The sequence below is a fragment of the Pseudochaenichthys georgianus genome, chromosome 14 (genome assembly GCF_902827115.2).
Source record: "Pseudochaenichthys georgianus chromosome 14, fPseGeo1.2, whole genome shotgun sequence".
NCBI classification, from domain to species: domain Eukaryota; kingdom Metazoa; phylum Chordata; class Actinopteri; order Perciformes; family Channichthyidae; genus Pseudochaenichthys; species Pseudochaenichthys georgianus.
This window is the reverse complement of record NC_047516.1, coordinates 28,869,717-28,893,210: the sequence shown is the minus strand read 5'-3', so window position 1 is coordinate 28,893,210 and position 23,494 is coordinate 28,869,717. Positions and strand designations below refer to the sequence as shown.

The 23,494-nt window shown below is 40.0% G+C and overlaps 1 protein-coding gene across 1 annotated transcript; it reads left to right on the top strand.

Moving 5' to 3' along the window:
* The first annotated feature begins 1,644 nt into the window (after positions 1 to 1,644).
* Positions 1,645 to 19,544, top strand: adssl (adenylosuccinate synthase, like). Its single transcript, XM_034099350.2, has 13 exons — positions 1,645 to 1,930; positions 3,307 to 3,409; positions 5,717 to 5,785; positions 8,675 to 8,725; positions 8,802 to 8,868; positions 8,952 to 9,059; positions 9,722 to 9,803; positions 11,590 to 11,716; positions 11,797 to 11,951; positions 14,549 to 14,673; positions 14,794 to 14,891; positions 18,409 to 18,558; positions 18,666 to 19,544. Exons 1-13 carry the CDS (start codon positions 1,691 to 1,693, stop codon positions 18,716 to 18,718), a joined length of 1,428 nt encoding a protein of 475 aa, XP_033955241.1. The 5' UTR covers positions 1,645 to 1,690; the 3' UTR covers positions 18,719 to 19,544.
* The last annotated feature ends 3,950 nt before the right edge of the window (positions 19,545 to 23,494 follow it).

Here is a 23,494-nt window from a genome sequence, read left to right as displayed (position 1 = left end):
TCTCTATGACAACTTGTACTTTTGTGTGTGTGCTTCACGTGCTTTGTGGATGTGCAACAATGGGCAGATGCAATTTTGATCGCAATTCTGGGACCTTATCTGACCTGTATGACAAAGCATACATTTATTATCAATTGAAGATAAAATTCTTGCTGCTTTACTTTATCCTACGTAAACTCTGTCTCAAAATACATGGAGACAATAGAGGGAGACATAAAGGTCATGTTTCTGGTCCAATCACTTCAGACAGTCCACACATTGTTCAATCATCAAACACACACATCTGTGCACACAAATAAATCCGCTCTCGCAAATGGTATGAAGAATCTTATGTGTTGGAAACAATGCAAACAAAAGTCACATTATCCTTGAAATCTATAAAGCATTTACATTATTACTCCACAGTAAGTGTTATCAACAGGAGACCGTTAATGTGTGAAGGGAGTTTGGGAGCACTTTATGTACAACAGTGGAGTTATTGAAGTTATTTTCAATCATTTAAAAAATCACCAGAATCATTCAGAATCCTTCTTATAAGGCAAGGCATGTTTATTTACATAGCACCTTTCAACACAAGGCAATTCAAAGTGTTTCACAAAAATGAAAGACATTAAGAAAATGGCATTAAAAAACAAAGATAATAAAATAAACATAAGAAAAAATACATGAATAAAAGTTACAGTGCAGTTTAAGATATGAATAGTTCAATTAAATGCAGCGGCAAAAAGAAAAGTCTTCAAAAGTCTTTATTTATCAAATAAATGTTTCAGTAAACCAACAGGACAAATGTGTGAACTGCCAAAGTTAAAGAAATGCAGTTGCTTTCTTTGTCTGATAATGCATTTAAGCTCTTAAAAAGTATTGTTCAAAAAATGATTCTCAGACATAACACAAGTTCTACAGTCTGGGCTTTCTGTAGGATTAAAGCAAAGGCGGAGGTGCGAAACAGCATTATATATGTGTACTCTATTTAAATTGTGCTGTCTCTTCATCAGCACGGGTCTGTATTTGATAAATCAACAGAACAAAGACATCTAGAACCCATGTGTGTTCGTGAATTTATTAGATTCAGCACAACACATTTGTAGGGAGAATACATTTAAAAAAACTGCTCCTAAATAGATGGGTTTTGGTGGGTGCTTTCCAGTATGGGTTCACTTACAATGAGAAAGCATTCCAATCTTAGATGATGTAACATTTGGCCTTGAATTTGAAAACCAAAAAAATTAATTTAAAATTAGTAATTTGATTTTATTAGCAAAATATTACATCGACAAATGTCGCTTCCTTGAAATGTCTCCAGTATTTATTGGCTTTCTTAATGACATGGAGCTATACATAAAAATGAATTAAATGATGCAAACCTTTTTTAAAAGCCCAACAATCTTACCAATTTCTACACACTTGAATTACTGATTGACCTCCTCATAATGCCCTCCGTTTGAATTCATTGAATGAACACTGAATCTTGTTCTGATGTATTTTAAAAAGTGTTCAATAAAGTAGGAAATAAGAATTATAAATAAATAGATAGATAAATAAATAAATACAAAATATGGGTTTTGAAAGTCGGAAGACATACAAGCAAAACAGTGCCATCTAGCGGTGACACCGCCGACCAGCACTTCCCGTGACGCAGAGAAACGCGGTAAAACGATATTCCGGTTTGTAGCAGGAGGGCAGAAGCAGCATGGCATCCGACAACAGCTCCATGGCTAACCTCGTTAACGGGAGAGAGCCCGTCCCCCTGAACGGGGAGCCGGTCGTGAAGCGGCCCCGGGAAAGCGTCGCGCAGGAAACCTCTCTCCGCGTCCCGAAGGAGCCTCTCAACAAAGTGACCGTGGTGCTCGGAGCGCAGTGGGGAGACGAGGGCAAGGGGAAAGTTGTGGACTTGCTCGCCATGGATGCGGATATTGTATGCAGGTGCCAGGTACCCCACTACACTGTCTTTTAAACTTCATAATATGCTTGAAACTGGCTTCTCCAGACAACTGTGGTGTTAGTAAAAACGTCCGCTTACAGGAACACGGGAGTTTGGTAGCAACCGTTTAGCCACCGTTAGCTCAATATTAATGACGGGGTTCCGACATGGATGTATCTGGCTACAGCTTCGGAGGCGGGACCCCGTTCATTCCTATGAGAATTGCTCACTGGCGTATGAGGCCAACATTACGCTAAAGTACCCGTATGTGGGCTCATAGAGCATGCGCACTTGAATTTTCCTCAAGCCCCGCCTCCGACCTCCCACTCTCGGCTCAGTCAGATTAATGAGGGAAAATAACTCTGGATTCAGTTTTCAGCATATTTTACAACTTTTAGACCATAATGATTCAGATAAAGGCCATATACGTGTTCGTTCTGGGTGGTTGATTTAGTTCAAATAAAAATATCCGCAGATTTACAGACGTCTCTTTCCCAATGTGAGTCAATGAGGAAACAATCGTTTGGCCACTACGAACATATGCTTCGCTTTCCGGCGCACTTCCTGGGGGCTTGGGCTCCGACAACCTTGCCTGACCTCCCGGATGTAGAAATGTAAATGTATGCTAGTGAGAACTGCTCGGATGTTATTCATTTTCCGTGCTGATAAAATGTTAACTGAATCCAGCACATGACCTCCAAATACTGATAACCTTACTCAGTGAATGCTACGTCATGTAACAGTTTGACCGACCCGGCTGTTCCTCTACCTCTTTGCAGTCAAGCCAGCGGCATGAGCATTATTTTGGGGACACTCTGTACATGCAGTCCAGTGGTGTAAAGTAACAAAGTACATTTACTCAAGCACTGTTCTTAAGTACAATTTTGATGTAATTGTTCACTTTACTTCAGTGTTTGCTACTTTGTATTTTCTACCCCAAGAAAATTCAGATGTAAATAGTGAGGTTTTACTCCACTATATTCATATATCCACTATATTCATGCATACCTGTAGTACATACCTTTGCAGATTTTCATTAATGATTTGATTAAATCAGACTTTAGTTGCACCTGGAGTAATATTCACATTCTACCCTGCAGCATCCAAAGTAATTCAAATTAGCTGCATCTTCACCAGCTTTAATAACCCTTGTGTAACTAATGTATATTATATATAATATAACCCATCAATGATTATAATCAAAACATATCATATATATCATTTGGAAAATGGCCAATTTGCTTTGAGTACTTTTTCACAGGAGTTCTTCTCCCACCTCTAATTGTGACCCTGTTCTCGAATAAAACACAGGCTGAAGTGTTTAAAAAGACCATGAAGCTTCAACTGTCCTCGATGTTTCTGTGAATGTTTTGTTCTGTTTGCAGGGAGGCAACAATGCAGGTCACACGGTGGTGGTGGACTCTGTGGAGTACGACTTCCACCTGCTGCCCAGCGGAGTGCTCAACAAGAGTGCCACCTCCTTCATTGGTATGAGACCATCCTTGTGTTGTATCTTTAAGGATTATAATTTCACACGGAGAGAAGGACCCTAAAGTATATGACCGAGATAAGGGCAGAAATCAGAAGCGCCTCCGCAGACAGCCTTATCAGCTGTAATGTAAATATGAAGTGTTGTTGTGTATAGCTAACAACTACTGCCAACGCTGCAAGAAATCCTACCTTACATAAGCCTACTGTTGTATTTGTTTGTATTGGAAATTATCTAGATTGGTGTTGATTCATTCATTCATTTTGTTTCTAATATATTTCCACCCTATGTATATCAATAAGGCTAGAGTGCATAATAGAAACAGCAATACAAACGTAAGCCTCCAAAATGATCATATTGTCGAATCAACACCTCCAAAACAGTTTCAACAGAACCATCTTTAATGTAGTTTGTATTGCTTTGCTGTTCTATCAGACTGGTACATAAAGAAGAAATCAACACAAATTGCCCGTAAGAGACTAAAAATACTCATCAAATGGTAATTGAAATGATTGCCCGAAGCACAACAGCTACATTCAACACACAAAGGAAACACAGTTCTCTTCATTTTGCATTTCCTCTTTTTAGTGGATTTGTTTCCAGTATGATGAAAACATGGAAAGAGGAAGCAAAGAAGAACTCTTAACTCTGAGACCCACGGGGCGTAGACCATCCCAAATACCACGTTGTGTCATAACTTCTCAGCTGTTTGAGCCAGAGACATGCCGTGTGTTTCCTCTTAAACTACAGAAACAATAGCAATAAACAACTCCATTAAGTGTTTCATTGAGAGGCGTTTACTTATTTCGGTGAAGCGAATGTGCGTAAAGTTTTAAAAGATGCGGATAGTAGTCTCACCTTGATTCTGGCGCATTTCTTATCGTTTTGATAGATCTATTCTCATCCACCATCTTTGTTTGTGACTTAAGAGTGTAAGGTTGCGTTCCGATAATCCAAAGATCAGCTCCTAAATTCTAACCCTATCGTCTATTCCTTGACCTCTGAGTGAAACGTCACGGGGTTAAGGGATAGTGGACAGGAGAATTCAAAAGGACTTAGGAGAAGAGACTGCGGTACTTTAGAGAATCCGAATGCACTTTCACTATCACGTGTTTATGATGCGCCAGCGGACGTCATTGTGTGCGTCTGCTGCTGTGGGGAAACTATGGAAACCACAGTTTTCTATACAGCGGACTACAACATGGATGTTTAATAAGAACGACGGACTCATCGAGAGACTCTGCACCGTGCTCTGATGCTGCTGCTTTGCTTTATGAACGTGGACAACAGAGAAACATATTCTTCAGGACCAAAGTTGGAATTGAAATAAAAAAAGAAAGTGAAACATATGCTCGTCACCCTCTCCCTCCGGTCCACATTAATACAAATGATCCCAATACGTATGATTGTATGAACTATGGAAATATTTAAAATCAATACAAATGTATTTATTATAAACGTTAGTCCTTAACATCTATCACTGTGTATATCACCATTCAAACATCTTTTAAAAGTTGAACAAACCCCACACAGCTCAGTAAAGACAGAGAGATGTTGACTTTATTTGATAATTTCAGTGAAAACTAACGTTCATATTTCTCTTTTTGATTATAATACTGATGAACGTTCAAAACAAAGCACTTTGACAACTTACCACCTATGTTTAGAATGCTTAATAAGCACCGTAACTTTCATGATATCATTTCTCGGTCATAATCGGTTGTTTCCGTGAACGGCCGACTGTTGAGTGACTGCAAATGCTGCGGCTGCAAGGCATTGTGGGGCAGCATTTTCTCCTCTCCTTTCGGTAAGGGAGGTCCAGTGGTTCCTAAGCTAAAGGAGGTTATAAAGGAAGTTTGAAACCTCCTTTCCTTTCATTTAGAGAATTCGAACGGCACTTATCATGGCTGCCACTGAGGGACTGCCGGGTCATTTCACTCCGTTAGGAAGGTTCCTAAGCTAAATGGACTATTGGAACGCAACCTAAGAGTCACGTTTCTGAATCGAACACTCTTGAGTGGATGCAGTCAGATTGTCTGAGGTTGAGCTGATTTATGGGATGTGTAAAACTTGATTATACTGCAAATAAATGACAATTTATAAGGCAAAACACAAAAATATATAAAAACGGAAATGTCCTATGTGGGTCTCAGAGGGTTAAAGTGATCCGTAACAAGATGGCTTGTGTGGTTAAAAATAAAACCTCAAGGAAAACACGAGCAGTCTTGTTGCTCAAGAGTTGGCATGTTGAGTTATTTCCATTGTGGTTTGGTAAACAATCTTGAAATATAATATTTTTGTTACAGGCAACGGGGTCGTGATACACCTGCCAGGTCTGTTTGAAGAGGCTCATAAGAACCTGCAGAAAGGCAAAGGTAATGTTTTCTAAAGTTCAGTGATGTGTACCTATTGTCGCTGTCAGTAAATAGGACATTTCAACAGAACATGTTTTGACATGGCACAGCAGGAAAGGCACATGTCAATAAAAAAGAAAGAAAGATGGCTGTTCATTTAGTCGATCAGGGGCCTGGTAAATAATGGTTTCATGGGACAGCTGATTTAAGCTGAGCCATGTTATTGTAAATGCCTTTATTCCTTATTGTGACTAGTTACACTGTGTCCTGTGAGAAGATATATTGTGCTCCTAGCACCTTTTTTTTATGTATATTTCCTGTTTTTCTTTTGTATGTCACTTCTGGCACATTTCCACCATGGCGCGGTTTAAGCGTGCCGTGTCGGAGCTACTTTTTCACCTTTTTTCTGGCCCAATAAAAATCGTGGTCCTATCGGGGCCAACAAACAGGGCTGAGTCGGGCTGAGTATGCTAAACTAGAGAGAGAATCGCTGGCAAGGGGGCTACAACTACAACAAGATGAACATATTTGACCGTGATTTAATTGTAATACACGTTTCAAAATGATGCCGAAGTAACAACATACTGATACCGGTTAGTAAAAACCATGAATTAATGCTTTGACAAGTCTGCAGACAGACGGCAGGCGAAAAACCTTTTAAAATGCGTGATTCGTCTTCCTATTATACACACAATGCATTTCCAAACATTTGGACTACCTATGTTGCAAATGTATTATCTTTTCAATTTACACACGGCATCTATTGCACGTCTGTCCGTCCTGGGAGAAGGATCCCTCCTCTGTTGCTCTCCCTGAGGTTTCTCCCTTTTCCCTTTTAAACTGGGTTTTCTCTGGAAGTTTTTCCTTGTACGATGTGAGGGTCTAAGGACAGAGGGTGTCGTTTTCTCATACTGATATTCTGTACAAACTGTGTTGTTGTATTTGCTGTAAAGTGTCTTTACTCTAGGCTATTTTTATTATATGTACACTACAGCACTTTGGCTCGACCAAAAATCGTTTAAAAATGTGCTATATAAATAAAACTTGATTTGTTTTCTAAATGGAGATCGGCTAAGCTAACGCAGTATATGCTCCGACCGTCCACACTCACAACAACGGCCTATACAGACATAAATAAACCAGCGACTGTATTCGCCATGACACAGGCAGTCTGGGGTTTTTACTTGTTTAACTTTTGTCTAGTTTCTAGGGGTGTAACGGTTCACAAACATTTCGGTTCGGTACGTACCTCGGTTTTTAGGTCACGGTTCGGTTCGGTACGTTTTCGGTACAGCAGAAAATTATCACAAAACATAACATATTTTTTTAAAATTATTATTAAACTGTGAATAATGTATTCACTCAAATAAATACAAAATATAATAAAACAAACATTAAAGTGCAGCATTTCGATTAACTGAAATAATCTGTATTTGAACTTTACTGTACTAGTAGCTCACAAAACATAAACTATTAGTTTTGGGTTTTTAATTATTATTAAACTGTGAATATTCACTCAAATAAATATAAAATATAATAAAATAAACATTAAGGTGCAGCTTTTCGATGAACTGAAATCATCTGTATTTGAACTGTACTACCTAAGCAGCCAGTTTGACATTAGGACTTGCTTGTCATTGTATGTTCATGTTTTTTTAAAGAAAAATGTACTTGTCCACATTGCTTGCCGAAAGGGCAGATCTGCTGGCACTAGCAATGTCTCCTGCTGTGGAGAACACCCTCTCGTTAGGGACAGAGGTAGCAGATACAGCCAGGTAGCGCTTTGCTAACATGGCAACATAAGGATATTTGCCGTTTGTAATAGCTTTAGCTCGGTCTGAAGTTTTTGCGAGTGGTGGAGGCTTAAATGCTAGTGGGAGTTGGGTTTGCACTTCAGTCTTTTGGTACCGGTGATATTCACGTTCGGGTGATGCCTTTTCAAGAGTGTGCAAGTTTGATGTATTGCCAGCCGCGTAACCAATTTTAGTTGAACAATGCCGACAAACAGCTTTGGTTCGGTCCACCTGTCTTTGTCCGTCATCCTTGTACGTAACTGCGAAACCAAAATGTTCCCAAACCGGAGACTTCAATGATGCTGGAGGATTTTCGAGCTCAACTTTATCTGCGTTCGCCATTTCGACAGTTCCTCAAATCACTGACTACATTTGAACGCATCCCTCTGACCAGCTCGTCCAATGAAATGACTTGTTTGCTCTATGACGCGTTGAACACAATGGGAGCAAATTACTCTGAATGCTGCGACGCAGCACCTGAGATTACTTCCAAGAAGTTGTTCACGTTCTCAATTTTTTACGTTTAACGTTATATTCGTTCGGTACACTTCGGTACACACGTGTACCGTACCGAATAATTTCGGTACGTGTACCGTTACACCCCTACTAGTTTCTGAACAGATATGAAGAGCTGTGAGCTCTGAGTGCTAACATCTAACAGCTGATGTTGTTTTTCTGTGGTTCTCATTGAAGGTCACGGCTCCGCCTACACTGCGTTACTATAGTTACTGCCCCAGCTCCTAAACTGTAATGGAAGCGCAGCATTAAAGTGAGCCGGGCCTAACAAAACCATACTAAGTTGGGCGAGGCCTACGTGGAAATGCGCCATTATAGTCCGGTTAGAAATATACAGTGAAACTCATGGTGTCTATAAATATGGACTTACCCTAATAGGCAGGTTTTTAGAATGAAATGTTTCCATTAGTTTGAACCATTCAGTGATGTACAACATGATCAGATGCAATGAAAGGAAAAACATTGGGTATTGGTATTTGCTTCTAAAACATAGATATGGCCCAAACCTTGAATAAAATATGTGTAGGATGTTGTAACACCTGCTTAATATGTGTTTGCTGTGGTACAAAATGTCATGTGGGTTCTGTTGTGTTGAGTGCAGGATTACAAGGATGGGAGAAGAGATTAAAGATTTCTGATCGTGCCCATATTGGTGAGTAAGCATTAATTTGTTCACATTTCCGGGTTAGAAATGTCCTCCTATTGACAGTCACTATATCCGCCTCTAGTGTTCAACTTCCATCAAGCTGTTGATGGAATCCAGGAGCAGCAGCGGCAGCAGCAAGAAGGGAAAATGTAATTCTGCATATCTTTTACTTTGAAGTGTATATTATAATGTTTGTGATGATTATTAATGTTGTGGTTTCTTTGATCTTCAGCTTGGGAACCACCAAGAAGGGTATTGGACCGGCCTACTCCTCTAAAGCCGCTCGGAACGGTCTGAGGGTCTGTGACCTCGTCTCTGATTTCAAGGTCTTTGAGGGCAAGTGAGTGTTTCTGTTGAGCTTCTTTTTCATATCATTTGCTTAAATTATAGTTTTTATTCATAATCAATAAAGTCATGTGTGTTGAGGGAATATTTTCAGCCCCTGCACAGATACAAGTTTGACGTTAGGAGTTAATTTTTAGCACATTTGAATGTTCGACAAAGACCTCTTAAACCATGGACAGCCTAATGTCACAAAGAGCAGATACATCTTTTCACTGTTTTTGTTTATTGAATCTTTCAAACAAGACACAGCAGTTTAGTGTTGAATAAATGCCCATTTCCAGACCTGTAAATGAATATGGAAAGATTGAGAGTTAATAGGAATAAATAATAAGTAAAAAAGAGTACAATAATAATCATAAATAAAAAGAAACACTAAATAAATAATAATATAAAAAATATAATAATCCAATACAAGGATAACATTACTGATATTACATTTTTTATAAACAATTTACAAAAGTAAAATACAAATATGTAAATAAAATACATTTCGTGTTTCAATGCATTTTATTTGTAGTGTCTCTCGCCACCAGATGGCGTCACCTGGCTGTGGTGCACATGTGTTTACTCTGTCCAGTATGTCATGTTGTGAGATTATATTTTTTGAATGTGTATTTTGCATACATAAGCAGACTCTTACCTTCTGTCTCTTTGCAGGTTCCGCATGTTGGCAAAACATTTCCTCACGATGTACCCGAACCTGAACGTGGACGTGGACAGTGAGCTGCAGCAGCTGAAGGTGCGGTTATCGTGTAGTCAGGAAATGCTGACTGTCACACTTTGTTCTGACTCACTTGGCCTTGATATGAGGACGATGGACCCTTTGTTCACCGTGGACACCTAGACATGTCAGTGGAAAAGGCTCAGGTGTAAAATAATGCAATGCATGATGGCTGGATGTAGCTGCTGTAGTTTCAAGGTCCTGCTATTGTGCAAGCTGCCTAACTGTCATGGCAACAGAGACATTGTTAATGTTCTCACGAACAGCAGTGCTTTTACTACTGTGATCATTTATAATGTCTGCTGTGGGAAATGGCTATAGTTTGTGTATGAAAACATATAATTATTGGGTTGATATTTATATATGTGTGTGTATATATATATATATATATATATATATATTATTTATTTTATTTTGCAAGTTAAATTCAACTTGCAAAATGTTACAAAATGTTACAACTTAGACCTTTCTTAACTCAATGCTGCAAAGTCATACCTCCACTGTATGATTCTATCCCACATTGAATACTGTTTGACAAACTGGTCGTTGGCTTGTGCGACAAACCTGAAACAAATGGAACAGCTGTACAAGAGAGCTATCAAGGTGTTTGACAGAAAGCTACATTCATACCACCACTGTACCATCCTTGAAAAACACAAAGTTTTAAAGTTTTAAAAGTATGTTTTTTTTTAAATGTTTACATGGACTGCCCCCACCCCCACCCCCCCCCCCCCCCCTCAGGGGAATTCATTCACAAAAAACACACTGGACGCTGCACTAGGTCAGAAACCAGAGGAGACTGAGGTCCACCGCAGACGGACCACTTTTGGACAAAATGTCCTCTCCATTAAAGGCAGCTCATTGTGGAATAGCCTCCCAGCTGAAACACGGGATTGTCCCATTCTCAATAGCTTCAAAGGTCAACTCAAAGAATGGTTGAGAATCAAACAGACGGGCAATCACCGCTAAATGCACTTTAATACAGGGGCATCTCCTCTTGCACTTTATGTAGCTCTTGTATCCTCTCTTGCACTTATATGTCCAGTGTTTCCCCTACCATTGTCTTGGAGGGGCGCTGTGCCCCGCCTGAAATTCAAGGTGTTTAATAAAAATATATATATATAATTTTTTTATATATATATATATATATATATATATATATATATATATATATAGCACCAAATTGCAACTAATCTATATCTACTGTCACTTTTCACATTGAACATGCGCTCTTTTATTAAATATACTAAACGCTTTAATTTGAAGTTGTGAATCTTGTGTTTTTGACCCTAGGAAACACCGATGCTTTAATCAATAACAATAATCCACAGCTCCTCTCTCTGCTCCAGAGGATTTAAAAAATATATATCCCAACCCCACCCCACCTGTATGCTTCTCTTGCACTTTTTGCATATCATGTATTTTGTTTTTGCTATGTTTGTAAAATGTAATGTTCTTAAATGTTTATGTGAGGGACTGCAGATTGAAATTAGCTCAAAGCTAAATCTGGCACTGTTACACTTGATACATTTTAATGTTTTAAGTGTTCATTACTGTGCATTGTCCCTGCCAAATAAATGATTAAATTAGATATATATATATATATATATATAAAAAATATGATAGCTGCAGGATCATTTGTGGAGATACAGATTACTTTGCATGGCTAAATCTGCCGTATTTTGATTTCATGCAATTTATGCATTTTTGAATCGAGTTCTCATTAGGATACAGGAGCTAACTAAAGATGCTATATCTATGAAAACAAATGTTGTCTAAGCATCTGATGGTGTCTGTCTTTCAGGAATATGCAGAGCGGCTGCGCCCTATGGTGACCGATGGCGTGTACTTCATGCACAAAGCTCTTAATGGTCCCACTAAGAAAATCCTGGTGGAGGGAGCCAACGCCGCTCTGCTGGATATCGACTTTGGTAAGCAACACGGGATTTGTGGAATTAATAATATAGATGTTTTTTTTCTTCCTGAGTTTAACCGATGTTTCTCTGTTCAGGGACGTATCCTTTCGTGACCTCTTCCAACTGTACCGTGGGAGGGGTGTGCACCGGCCTCGGCGTGCCTCCATCATACGTGGGCCGGGTGTACGGTGTGGTCAAAGCCTACACCACCCGGGTGGGCGTCGGTGCCTTCCCAACAGAACAGCTTAACGTGAGTACAGACTAGGGATGGGAATTTGAAAGCAAATGTATATTCGAATATTCGACCCCCCAAAAAACGGTTAACCGGTTAACCGAAATGTACACATCCTATAAAAAAAAAAATTGGCTAAAAATTTTTCAGGATTTTTTTTCGGGATTTTTTTTTTTACCCAATATTTTTTCAATATTTTTTTTTAAATACATACATGTTCAAATAAGTGTAGAAGCCACGTCGAATTTGTCAAATGTATTGAACTGGTGATCACAGTTTGAAGGCGTGGAGGCGATTCACAATCAGGCCAGCTGTAGAGAAGACCCTCTCAGCTGGAATGCAGGTTGCGGTATAGCATGTATATATAAGTTTAATTTCGCATAGTTTGACCTCTACACCGCACTCACTAACCTGGTTGAAATATTTCCACACATTACTCCTTTTTGACGCCATGTCTGTTGTGTAGGACTCGTCTTAGAGTGTAAATAATTACTGGACTATGACTGGTAAAATATGTTGAATACCGGCAAAACTAAATCTTTCCTGTCAAAATGTCTATGTACTTTGCCGCCACACACGGTTGCCAAGCAGCGCTTATTGTTGTTTAGGCTGGCCACTCATGTGTCGCGAGTGTTGACGGGGCGGAGGAGCACGCTCGTGAACTGTTAGCGCCGGAACCTCACAATGGCTGCGGAGCTCATTTGCGCCACATTTGGGCCTAAGATGAGGTTTGAGTCTGCGTGATCTGCGTGTAGGGAGGGGCAGCAGCCATGTCATTGGCTAGAACTAGCTAGATCTGATGGATTTGGACATAAACGCGAGTGAAGTATAACCGGACACGAGAGAGAGAGATCAGCACCTGCAGCTCTGCCCCTGTGAGGGACCGGTGAGCGGAGCAAAACACACCTTTAGACGTCACCTCACACATTTAGCTATGGCACTGTCGTATACATTGAATTATTCAATTTGATAATATGTAATCAACTTAGGCATCCCTCCCAAAAAAAAAAATTAATAAAAAAAAAAAAAAAAAATTCATGACTCATATTCGAATACATGAATAATTATTCGAATACCTGAATCATTTCGAATATTCGATTAATCGTTCCCATCCCTAGTACAGACACATCTGGAGACAGATTTTCGATTGTGTTGATGAAAAATATCTCGCTAATGATAGAAGCTGAGAAGTGGTCGATGTTGAGATTAAAGCATTCAATTCATCACAGGCTTCTCAGGCAGATTTGAATAGCCAACGTACTGGGTTTAAGACAATGTGTGATATCAAATGATCACACTGTCAGCTAAGCATGTTTAGATTGGGGTGAAAGCAGTGTGCCAAATACCCGTCAATAATCGGGGGGGTCCCCATCTCCCGTTTATTGCGTAATATACCGGTCGGAGATAGATTCCTCAATATGCAGTAGGCCTATACAATATGTCATGGATGCAAGCCAAGACTATCAGTAGTCTATAGCAGCGTTTCTCAACCGGTCTGGCGTCTTCAGGGGTGCCTTCAAATCATTCTATATTCTGAAGTTCATATGAATGAACGAATACGTGACCGTTAAAGAGCCGTCTGTTTTGGATTCTATGCGAGGAAATGCTTTTAAATAGAAGATATTTGTGAATAAATGTTTTTGAATTATGAATACTGGACATAGGAAGCTTAAACACATTTTAGTGACCTTTGCAAGTGACAAATACATATTATAATTTGAGACCCCCCTCAAATGTTGCTGTTGAGGCTTTCAGGGGGGCTCAGGTGTTAATCAGGGGGGTCGAGCTCCCCCGGACCCCCCGTATTCCGCACACTGTGTGAAAGGTATATTTAGACAAACATTCAGGTATAGAGTCGCAGACAGCATTCACTTTATCTGAAATTATTTCAAAATAAACCAAATATTTTTTAAAGGTAGTTATTAAGAAATCAAAAGATGGATTCATAACAATATATTACTGAACTAGAACCCACTGGGGTGTAAAAATATGAAAGTGCTGCAGAGATGGCAAGCAATGTCAAATACATTGCAGTTATTACTCGCACATAAACCTTACATTATCACAAACGATGAATACTAAAGTAAAATGGCAGCCTGCGGTCGGTTTTTTGTGTTCTGATTTTGAGAGTGTCATATCTGCTCGAGTATGATAATAACTTTGAAAACACAATAGTCACTTTGTAGTTTCTGTCAATTGAAAAATGCTTTCAACATAAAACGTTCAAAATACAGACACGGCCACAACACACAGAGCTACCGTAGCTGCAAAGTCACAGCCTTTCTGATTGACCCCATAAGCCAAACGGGCCTCAGTGGCATCTTCAGTTTTCAAGCTGTAATGGTTAGCTTCAGCTGGTGGTCAGACATTGGTTAGTTCAAATCTATAAGATTGCTGGGAAGTCTGCCAGCTCTTTAACTAGACACTGGGCAGCTTCCTCATGTGAGTGTGTGAAATTGAAGCAGGATGTAAACTGGAAACCGGCCAGTCCAGCTGACTGTCCCTACAAAAATGAACCTGTCAAAACAGGAAGCATGAACAGGACCTCTAAAGTAAATATAGTTATTCATAACTAGTTGTCGTTCACAGTTGACGGTGTGTTTGTTGTCCTTCAGGAGACCGGAGATCTGTTACAGTCCAGAGGGAGAGAGTTCGGCGTGACCACGGGCAGGAAGAGGCGCTGTGGTTGGCTGGACCTGATTCTGGTCAGATACGCCCACATGGTCAACGGCTTCTCCGCGTAAGGAGCTATCCCGATGTTAAATTGTCCCACAGCTTATTTACTGAGGTTACTGGTAAGCTCCATGCTGCACACTGACCATCTACAGTCATCAATTTAACACAGACTTCTTTCTCACAGCATTGCCCTGACGAAGCTGGACATTCTGGACACGCTGCCAGAGATTCAGGTGGGCGTGGCCTATAAGGTTGACGGAAAACCTCTGCTAAGTTTCCCCGGTAGGTCCCTCCCATTTAGATGTTACATTGACCAGAAAAACAGTCGTGGAGTCAGCAGTCGACAACAAGCATTCGTTTATTAACTTGAAGTAGGAGTTTCATGGAGAGCAGGGCAGCAACTCATTATTTAAATTAATATATAGATCTAAATCTAATTATGGTATCTATTCAATACAAGTTTTTCAATCAATTGTTTAAATGACATGACAATTGTTTGAAATGTATTTGACAGGATACTGAAACACATCATTACATCTTCAAATGTAGCTCACAGCCGAAAATAAATCCATATCGTAACGTATAACATTTTATTAAGCATTCTTATTTATCCAAAGTCAAATAAAATAAATATATATCCTTTTATATATGTTATTTTTTGATGTGATACAGCACCTTTTAAAAACAATTTAAAGCAGCAACACTTTGCACATTTGAGAATCTGGAACAAATGATTTTTATTTTTACATAAATAAAAGAAGCTAAATGATCCTGTTATGTTACAATCTTTAAAATAGTGGATCTCGATGTTCCTATCTGTAATGGAAATTATTCACAATTAAGAGTACATTCATCTACAAACGTTTTAACGGCAGAGACAGGATTCTTATATACTCTGAGGAATTATCATTTTCAGAGGCGTAGACTTGGGTAAAGGTGAATAGCTTTTATGATCCTTAATGTTTTATTTTACAGCGGTCAGCTTTTACTTGCTGGAAATGCGTCATCTTGGGCTTTAGAAATCCATTTTGCAGCAGATAAGGATGCATTTATCTTCCCTCTGCTTGCACAGCCAAATGGAGCACATTGAATTGTTAAGCTAATGAACAGGAGAATGATAAAAGCGCCTCTGCCTCACTCATTCCCTCGTATGTTCATCACCTTTATGGTGCTGGATGTTTGATGAAGTAGCTCCTATCCTGATCCGGAGTGCCTTTCTTTGAACAGTATCACATGCACTAAGAAGCCTCACACCATATTAGATTAAATCTAATCTTTCTTGCATACTGTGATAGAAGTCCTTGGTGTATAGCTATTAAAGGCATAAAAAGACAGAAATGTATAATTCTTTCTATAGAAATGTTTCTTCTGCCCGTAAAGTGTCCAAACCAGGCTTGTCTGGATAAGCGCATTTTTAAAACATAGTCATTGTCCATGCCGGTTTCAGTTGGATTATTTGTCACAGTTGCTCCGATCAGATCGGTCTCCTCCATTTTGTAGATTATTTACGACTTTTGAATCCACATAAACACATCGGCAAAATCCGGCTTACTTTGAGCATGTGTTTTAAACAGTTTAATCCCTTTGTGAATTGTTTCCACTTCCGCGCCGTCCTTTAATTTCTTCATACAGCGGGAATCCAAATGAATTAATCCTGAGTCCAATAACCATCAAAGTCACTCCAATAGTGCTCCTTAATTACGCTTTCATCCTCCTTTAACAACATACGTCACATTCATCCAGTTTGTGACAGTAGTTGTAGCATTTTTGAGACTTTTAAACTTTAATTACCGCTGTTGTTGTTGTGTACCCACACACACACGGGGGGGCGCAACTTCCAACAGGAGTCATTTGGGGGGGCTCTTGGGAAAAAAGGTTGGGAACCACTGCTCTAGGGGACCCAAGGCCGAATGCCTGCTGTGTGTAAAGACGGAGAACTGAGGCAAATACAGCAATGGAGAATTTATAGTAGACGATGTGATGCGCTCATTAATGAAAAAAGAACACAGAAATGATGAGGATCCTGACGCGAAGCTTATAACACGGCTACCTTCTACATCAGGGGTGCCCAACCTTTTTTGAACCGAGAGCTACTTTTAAAGTGGCCAGTCTGCCGAGATCTACCAGTCCAAATAGAGAGGCGTAGCCATTACTGACAGCCTACTGCCAGGTACATACACACTTCTACTTGTATAAAACTGACCTTTGTACGATCAATACTTCATAAAATACTGCAGATCCTTTATCTTACCTCTTTCTAATCGACACACATACAAGTATTTAACTGAAGTTACACACCAGTGTTGTTGATACAGAGTTGGAGTTTATTCACACGTCACTACAGTGGGTAATGTTTTCAAGAAACATTGAACAGTGCTGCCACATATGACACAGGGAAAAAGAAAAGACTCTGAACCCTTTCTTTGCCATTATATAAAAATAGTGTTGCTACAAAAGTATAAATGAGGCTTACTAATAAGACAACTCAGATCTGAAGCTACTCAGGAATCTGCTGCCAACGTGCAATAAAAAAGACAAAATTAATAGAATCAAACCCTTTTTTGTTGCATTTTAGTCGAGTATAAAAAGAAATGCCTTTTTAAAATAGGATGCAAGCAACACTAGTTTCTTAACCTGAATTGATAATAGACTATAATCAATTTAAGTTTGCATTCTTATATCATTTTGTACAATAATTATTGAATATGTTCAAACAAACTAAAACTTACAGCTGATTAATAACGGTATCTAACTTGAGTTTTTATTGTATCAAAAACCTGTTGAAATGCTTCCGTTATTTTTACTGTCCCCCAAAAGCGCGTCGCAGCCTCCAGGAAAGCTTCTTTCACAACTTCGCCGTCTTTGAAAGACGTCATGTGTTTCGCAAGAACGTGACTGACACGATAAGATGCTATGGTCGCAGCCTTGCTCTTGTTGTTGGGCCAGGTGAAAATGTACTGCTGTGCATTTAGCTGTCCTTCCAGGCCCCTCCCCTTTTGGGAGCGTAGGGCAGAATTAGGAGGGAATTCCGTCTCGTAGCGTTTGTGCACTGTTTTGAAATGCCGCTCCTAAATTACCCTTCTTCGATAAAGCCACGCTCGCATTGCAGGTGAGACAGATGGACTTTGAATTGGAATAGATACAAAAATAATCATCCTCCCACTCGGAGTGAAAATTATATATTTTGGGCTTTTTTGCTTCTGCCATAATTGCAGTCTTGTGTGTCACTCCCGTTGACACGGACAACGTCAGCGAAATAGTGCACTGCCCACCAGCCACGCCTCGACATATGGGGTCACGCCGGCCAATCACAAAGCTTTGATGCATTCAAGTGCATTATTCTGGCACAGGAATATTATGTTATAGGACATTAACGATAAAACAGAATATTGTTGTTCTATTTTTAGACGCATCTCGTGATCGACTGGGAATCTCCCGGTCGATCGCGATCGACTAGTTGGGCACCCCTGTTCTAAATAAACCAACAACACGACTCTGTGTATTGATAGAAAAATATGTTATTGATTTCAAAATGATCGCCTTGCTTCAACTAAGAAAAAAGTAATCCGTTCCACCGCGTACCAACGGCTGGAACTGCGACAGTGTAACTTAAAGTGACTGTTGTCAGAGACAAACTCCTTCTGGAGGGAACTTTGGGATTTTAGTCTTTGCAGACCATTTACATGCACACAAACCGATGTAACACTACAGGAAAGGGGAAACCCCAGAAAGCGTATTACGGCCTGTTTAAATCCGTAACAGTAGATCAAAAATGATTGTCATGGTTGTGCTTCTTTAGCGAACATGGACGTGTTGACGCGGGTGTGCGTGGACTACGAGACGCTGCCCGGCTGGGGCTGCAGCACGGAGGACGCCCGGAGCTTCGAGGAGCTGCCACTAAACGCACAGAAATACATCCGCTTCATCGAGGACTTCCTGCAAGTGCCAGGTTTGTAAATATGCTCTTTCCACTAATGGATAGACGGCAGCAGAACTGTTCCTCGCTTTGCCAAACCGGCCAGTCACGTCTTGCCTTTTTTTCCTTTCTCATTTCAGTGAAGTGGGCCGGAGTAGGCAAGTCCAGAGAGAGCATGGTCAAACTGTTTTGATGGGACCTGTAGTCCTTCGCAACGTCCACTCCCATAATTCCAGGTTTCTATAGTATCACCGGAGGAGTCTCAAATGCAAAAGCCTCCTACAGGAATCACGTCACCAGCAAGGCTATTTGGGAAACATTTAGTTGCTGCTTCTGCATCACATTTTCCAAAGATTCCTCTTAGATATAATTTATGCATTCCACATAATGTTCGCTATATTTATTAGGGTGTTCATTTTTAAAGACTTGGTGCAAATGGATTGATCATTCTATTACATGTAGTTGTTCTGGTTCTTTGTAGCATCTTAAGCTTACTTACCTTAATTCATATCTGTTCTCCATTTCTTTTTTGTTACATATTTGAAAAGCCAGTGATGAGCAGGTGTAAAGCCTTTATATAAAAGGGCACAATAAAACTAGAGATCATTTCCAGGCTTTGGAAAGATGATGGAAAGCCATCGGTCGATCAGATTTTGAACTTTTCTATTGATCAATTTTAAAACGCATGAATGCATCTTGGTTAAGTTTGTAACAATGTTTTCATAATGATTGTTGGAATGAACTTAGTGCTTTTTAAATCATATTTGAAAATGGATAAATTCACAACTTGACTTTAAATGGATGTTTTTCTTCATAATTATTGAGGAAAAGTAGAAATGTCCACGTCAACACAGAGTCATTGGCTGGTCTGTGAAATGTTTGTGTCAATGTAAAGGCAATGGGCAGTAATGTACCAGAGTGTATCTCAATATGTTTCCTACGCCATTTCATTCCTCGGCAATAATGTAAAAGAATCTTACTCGGCTTGCTGTTATCAATAAAAGGAAACTAACATTTCATTTGTTGGGTGTTTTGTCATTTTCATTCTACCTTTAATTAGTGGTTTAGACAATATGGGTCTGGAAAATGTGTTGTTGCGTTAAGGTCACATTTAAAATGGAAAATAAGGTAACCAAGACGATTGCCACCATTCTGGTCTTATTCATTATGCACGCATTACCCTTTGCTGGCTGTATAGGGTGGCCCATATGACATCTGCACCTGAGAAGATGTGTGTGAGATTCCATTCAGCTGCATCTCTGAAGGTCTATAACAAAATGTAAGTCGAATCCAATCAATATTTGTATGCTATGAATGAATGAAATCAATATTTATCATATGAGAGGAGTCCCTTATAGTAAAAAAGGCACAGGACATATTCTCCCTCAAGTTTAATGAGCGTTTCCTTTTTTAGCAGAGGGGAAATGATTGGTTTTTGGAATACCGTTTTTAAAGGTCACCGAGTATGCAAAATCCACTTTTTCATGTCTTTTATAACATATGTCCCCTCTGTGTAAAGAGATTCTGAAAGTTTCAAGAAAAAAAGATTCTCTTTTTGTCCTGATCCGTTTATATAAAAACTGAAAATGAGCTGAGCTGATCAGATTTTGGCCACTTTATGATGTGTAACCATTGGCCAATAACCAACCAACTCTGAAACGTGCATTTTTGCTTTATTGGTGTGACCACCATTTGCCTCACGCAGTGCAACACATCTCCTTCTCATAGAGTTGATCAGGTTGTTGATTGTGGCCTGTGGAATGTTGGTCCACTCCTCTTCAATGGCTGTGCGAAGTTGCTGGATATTGGCAGGAACTGGAACACGCTGTCGTATACGCCGATCCAGAGCATCCCAAACATGCTCAATGGGTGACATGTCCGGTGAGTATGCTGGCCATGCAAGAACTGGGATGTTTTCAGCCTCCAGGAATCGTGTACAGATCCTTGCAACATGGGGCCGTGCATTATCATGCTGCAACATGAGGTGATGGTCGTGGATGAATGGCACAACAATGGGCCTCAGGATCTCGTCACGGTATCTCTGTGCATTCACAATGCCATCAATAAAATGCACCTGTGTTCGTCGTCCATAACATACGCCTGCCCATACCATAACCGCACCACCACCATGGGCCACTCGATTCACAACATTGACATCAGAAAACCGCTCACCCACACGACGCCACACACGCTGTCTGCCATCTGCCATGAACAGTGAAAACCGGGATTCATCCGTGAAGAGAACACCTCTCCAACGTGCCAGACGCCATCGAATGTGAGCATTTGCCCACTCAAGTCGGTTACGATGACGAGCCGGAGTCAGGTCGAGACCCCGATGAGGACGACGAGCATGCAGATGAGCATCCCTGAGACGGTTTCTGACAGTTTGTGCAGAAATTCTTTGGTTATGCAAACCGATTGTTGCAGCAGCTGTCCGAGTGGCTGGTCTCAGACGATCTAGGAGGTGAACATGCTGGATGTGGAGGTCCTGGGCTGGTGTGGTTACACGTGGTCTGCGGTTGTGAGGCCGGTTGGATGTACTGCCACATTCTCTGAAACGCCTTTTGGAGACGGCTTATGGTAGAGAAATGAACATTCAATTCACGGGCAACAGCTCTGGTGGACATTCCTGCTGTCAGCATGCCAATTGCACACTCTCAAAACTTGCGACATCTGTGGCATTGTGCTGTGTGATAAAACTGAACATTTCAGAGTGGCCTTTTATTGTGGCCAGCCTAAGGCACACCTGTGCAATAATCATGCTGTCTAATCAGCATCTTGATATGCCACACCTGTGAGGGGGGATGGATTATCTCGGCAAAGGAGAAGTGCTCACTATCACAGATTTTTTCAGATTTGTGAACAATATTTGAGAGAAATGGTTATTTTGTGTATATAGAAAATGTTTTAGATCTTTGAGTTCATCTCATGAAAAATGGGAGCAAAAACAAAAGTGTTGCATTTATATTTTTGTTCAGTGTATATTGATGAAAAACAGTATAATAGGGGACCTTTAAGCTTTGAATTAGCCTTTTTAGCCACTTTAATCTAGATTCTTTTTTTAACCAGCAGTGACATCAAAGGGTGGAGCTTAATACTACTCAACGCTGAATAAGACATTTTTAGAAAACCAAAAGCTAACTTTCATAAACTGACAAGGTTAAAGATGAAAACAAGCAAACAATACAACACTGTTGTAGCGACCTGTCAATCAGAAGGTAGCCACACCCTAAACCAAACACCTCTTTAATTTAAATGGGATCGAAACGTACTAAATGAACATCTGCTAAATTGAAGATCACTTGATATTAAATTTGTCAGAAAAATGTTTCCTGAATCTGGTAGAGGTCAATAGTCAGCTGTTCTCCACTGTTTTTCACACACCTTTCAGCCTGTAACATCTTTCTCTCAATCTTTCTTCCTTTACACCCTCCTTAGTTAGCTGACTTCCTCTCAAGATTTAAAAGCTTTTCAGGGCCTGGAGGTATTAGATTAAAGTGTAAAGTGGATTCCTTGGTGAATCGATTGAGGTGTAACTGTCCTAGGGCTTCTCAGATACTGCAGTCTAATGTGTTAGACCCTGCACACACACACACACAGGTGTTTTCCTCTTCTGGCTGACGAGGCCTTGGAAATGATGAAGTTTGTTAAATGAAAACATGGGACTGCAACTGGAATCTTTGTTGGATAAGAAACAGAAAATGTCCTTAGGAAATATGAATTCTTTCTGACCGTTGTATTGGAGCTGCCTTTTAAGAGGACATATGATGCTCATTTCCAGGTTCATTTTAGTAGTGCTAGCAGCACTTCTTTTCACTCTGTCTGAAACCACGATTGTTTGGTAGTGATGTCACTATGTTACGGAAATAAACAAAGGAGTCCAATGGAGGTGTTTCAGGCAGGGGGGGGGGGGAGTGTGTGGGAGAGAAACTCCTTCTGGAGGGAACTATGGGATTTTAGCGTTTGCGCACAAACCATAGAACACACTACAGGAAAGGGAAAACTCCAAAAAGCAGAATAGGGCCCCTTTAATTTATTCTACAGCTCTGTAAGAAATTAAGAGACCCCTGCAAAATGATCAGTTTCTCTTGTTTTACTATTTATAGGTATGCGTTAGTAAAAGTAAAATAAAAAATATACATTTTATTCTTTAAACTACTTAAATTCAACAGACACTGGAATGGAATGGCTGCCATACATGAAGAGATTGAGATTTAAAAAACATTTGGAGAGTTCTCTTAATTTTTTCAGAGCTGTATAGAGACTTGTTTGTTTTTGTGCCGCTACCCCTTTATAAAAAACAAACATTTGTATGATGTTTTTCTTCTGCTGCAAGTGTGTGTTCCGTTAAATGAGCAAAGTTGCAGACGTTTGCTCACCAATCAATTTCCAGTCCAAGAAGTCCCTGCATCATCAGAATTGGCAGAAAGTGAGTTTACAGCATGAGCATGAAGGCTTAATTGAAAATAAAGTGCTCATAATAGCAGTGTCGTCCTCCCCCCCCCCCGTCCCCCCCCCCCACACGCACACGTTCCCCCTCCCTCCTTTTCTTCTGTTTACTACCACATTTTAAGCACATCTATCATCAGCCCAATCAATTTGAGCTGTTATTCAAGTGTAGCTACCCTTCAGAGGGTCCTCCCTTATCAGATCTCTTTCCAAAAGCTGTCTCGTTTGTTCTCTCAACTGCCTGGACATTAATTCATGTATCATTATACTTCCAGCTCAACAAAAAGGTCAAGGGAATTAAAGCCGTCAATCTACGAGAAGTAAGTTTTTCAGATTTTCACATTTCGTTCCATGAGTGTGTGAGGAGGAGTCTGATAAGTAAGGCCCATATTGTTTATACGGTGTGATATCATAAGAAGAGAGATCACATTATGTCAATTTCTGATAGCGGCATGATCTTTCGGGAGTGTTTTGTCAATATTTTGTCAACTCCTGACGATGAGCAGTCAGGAGTTGCTGA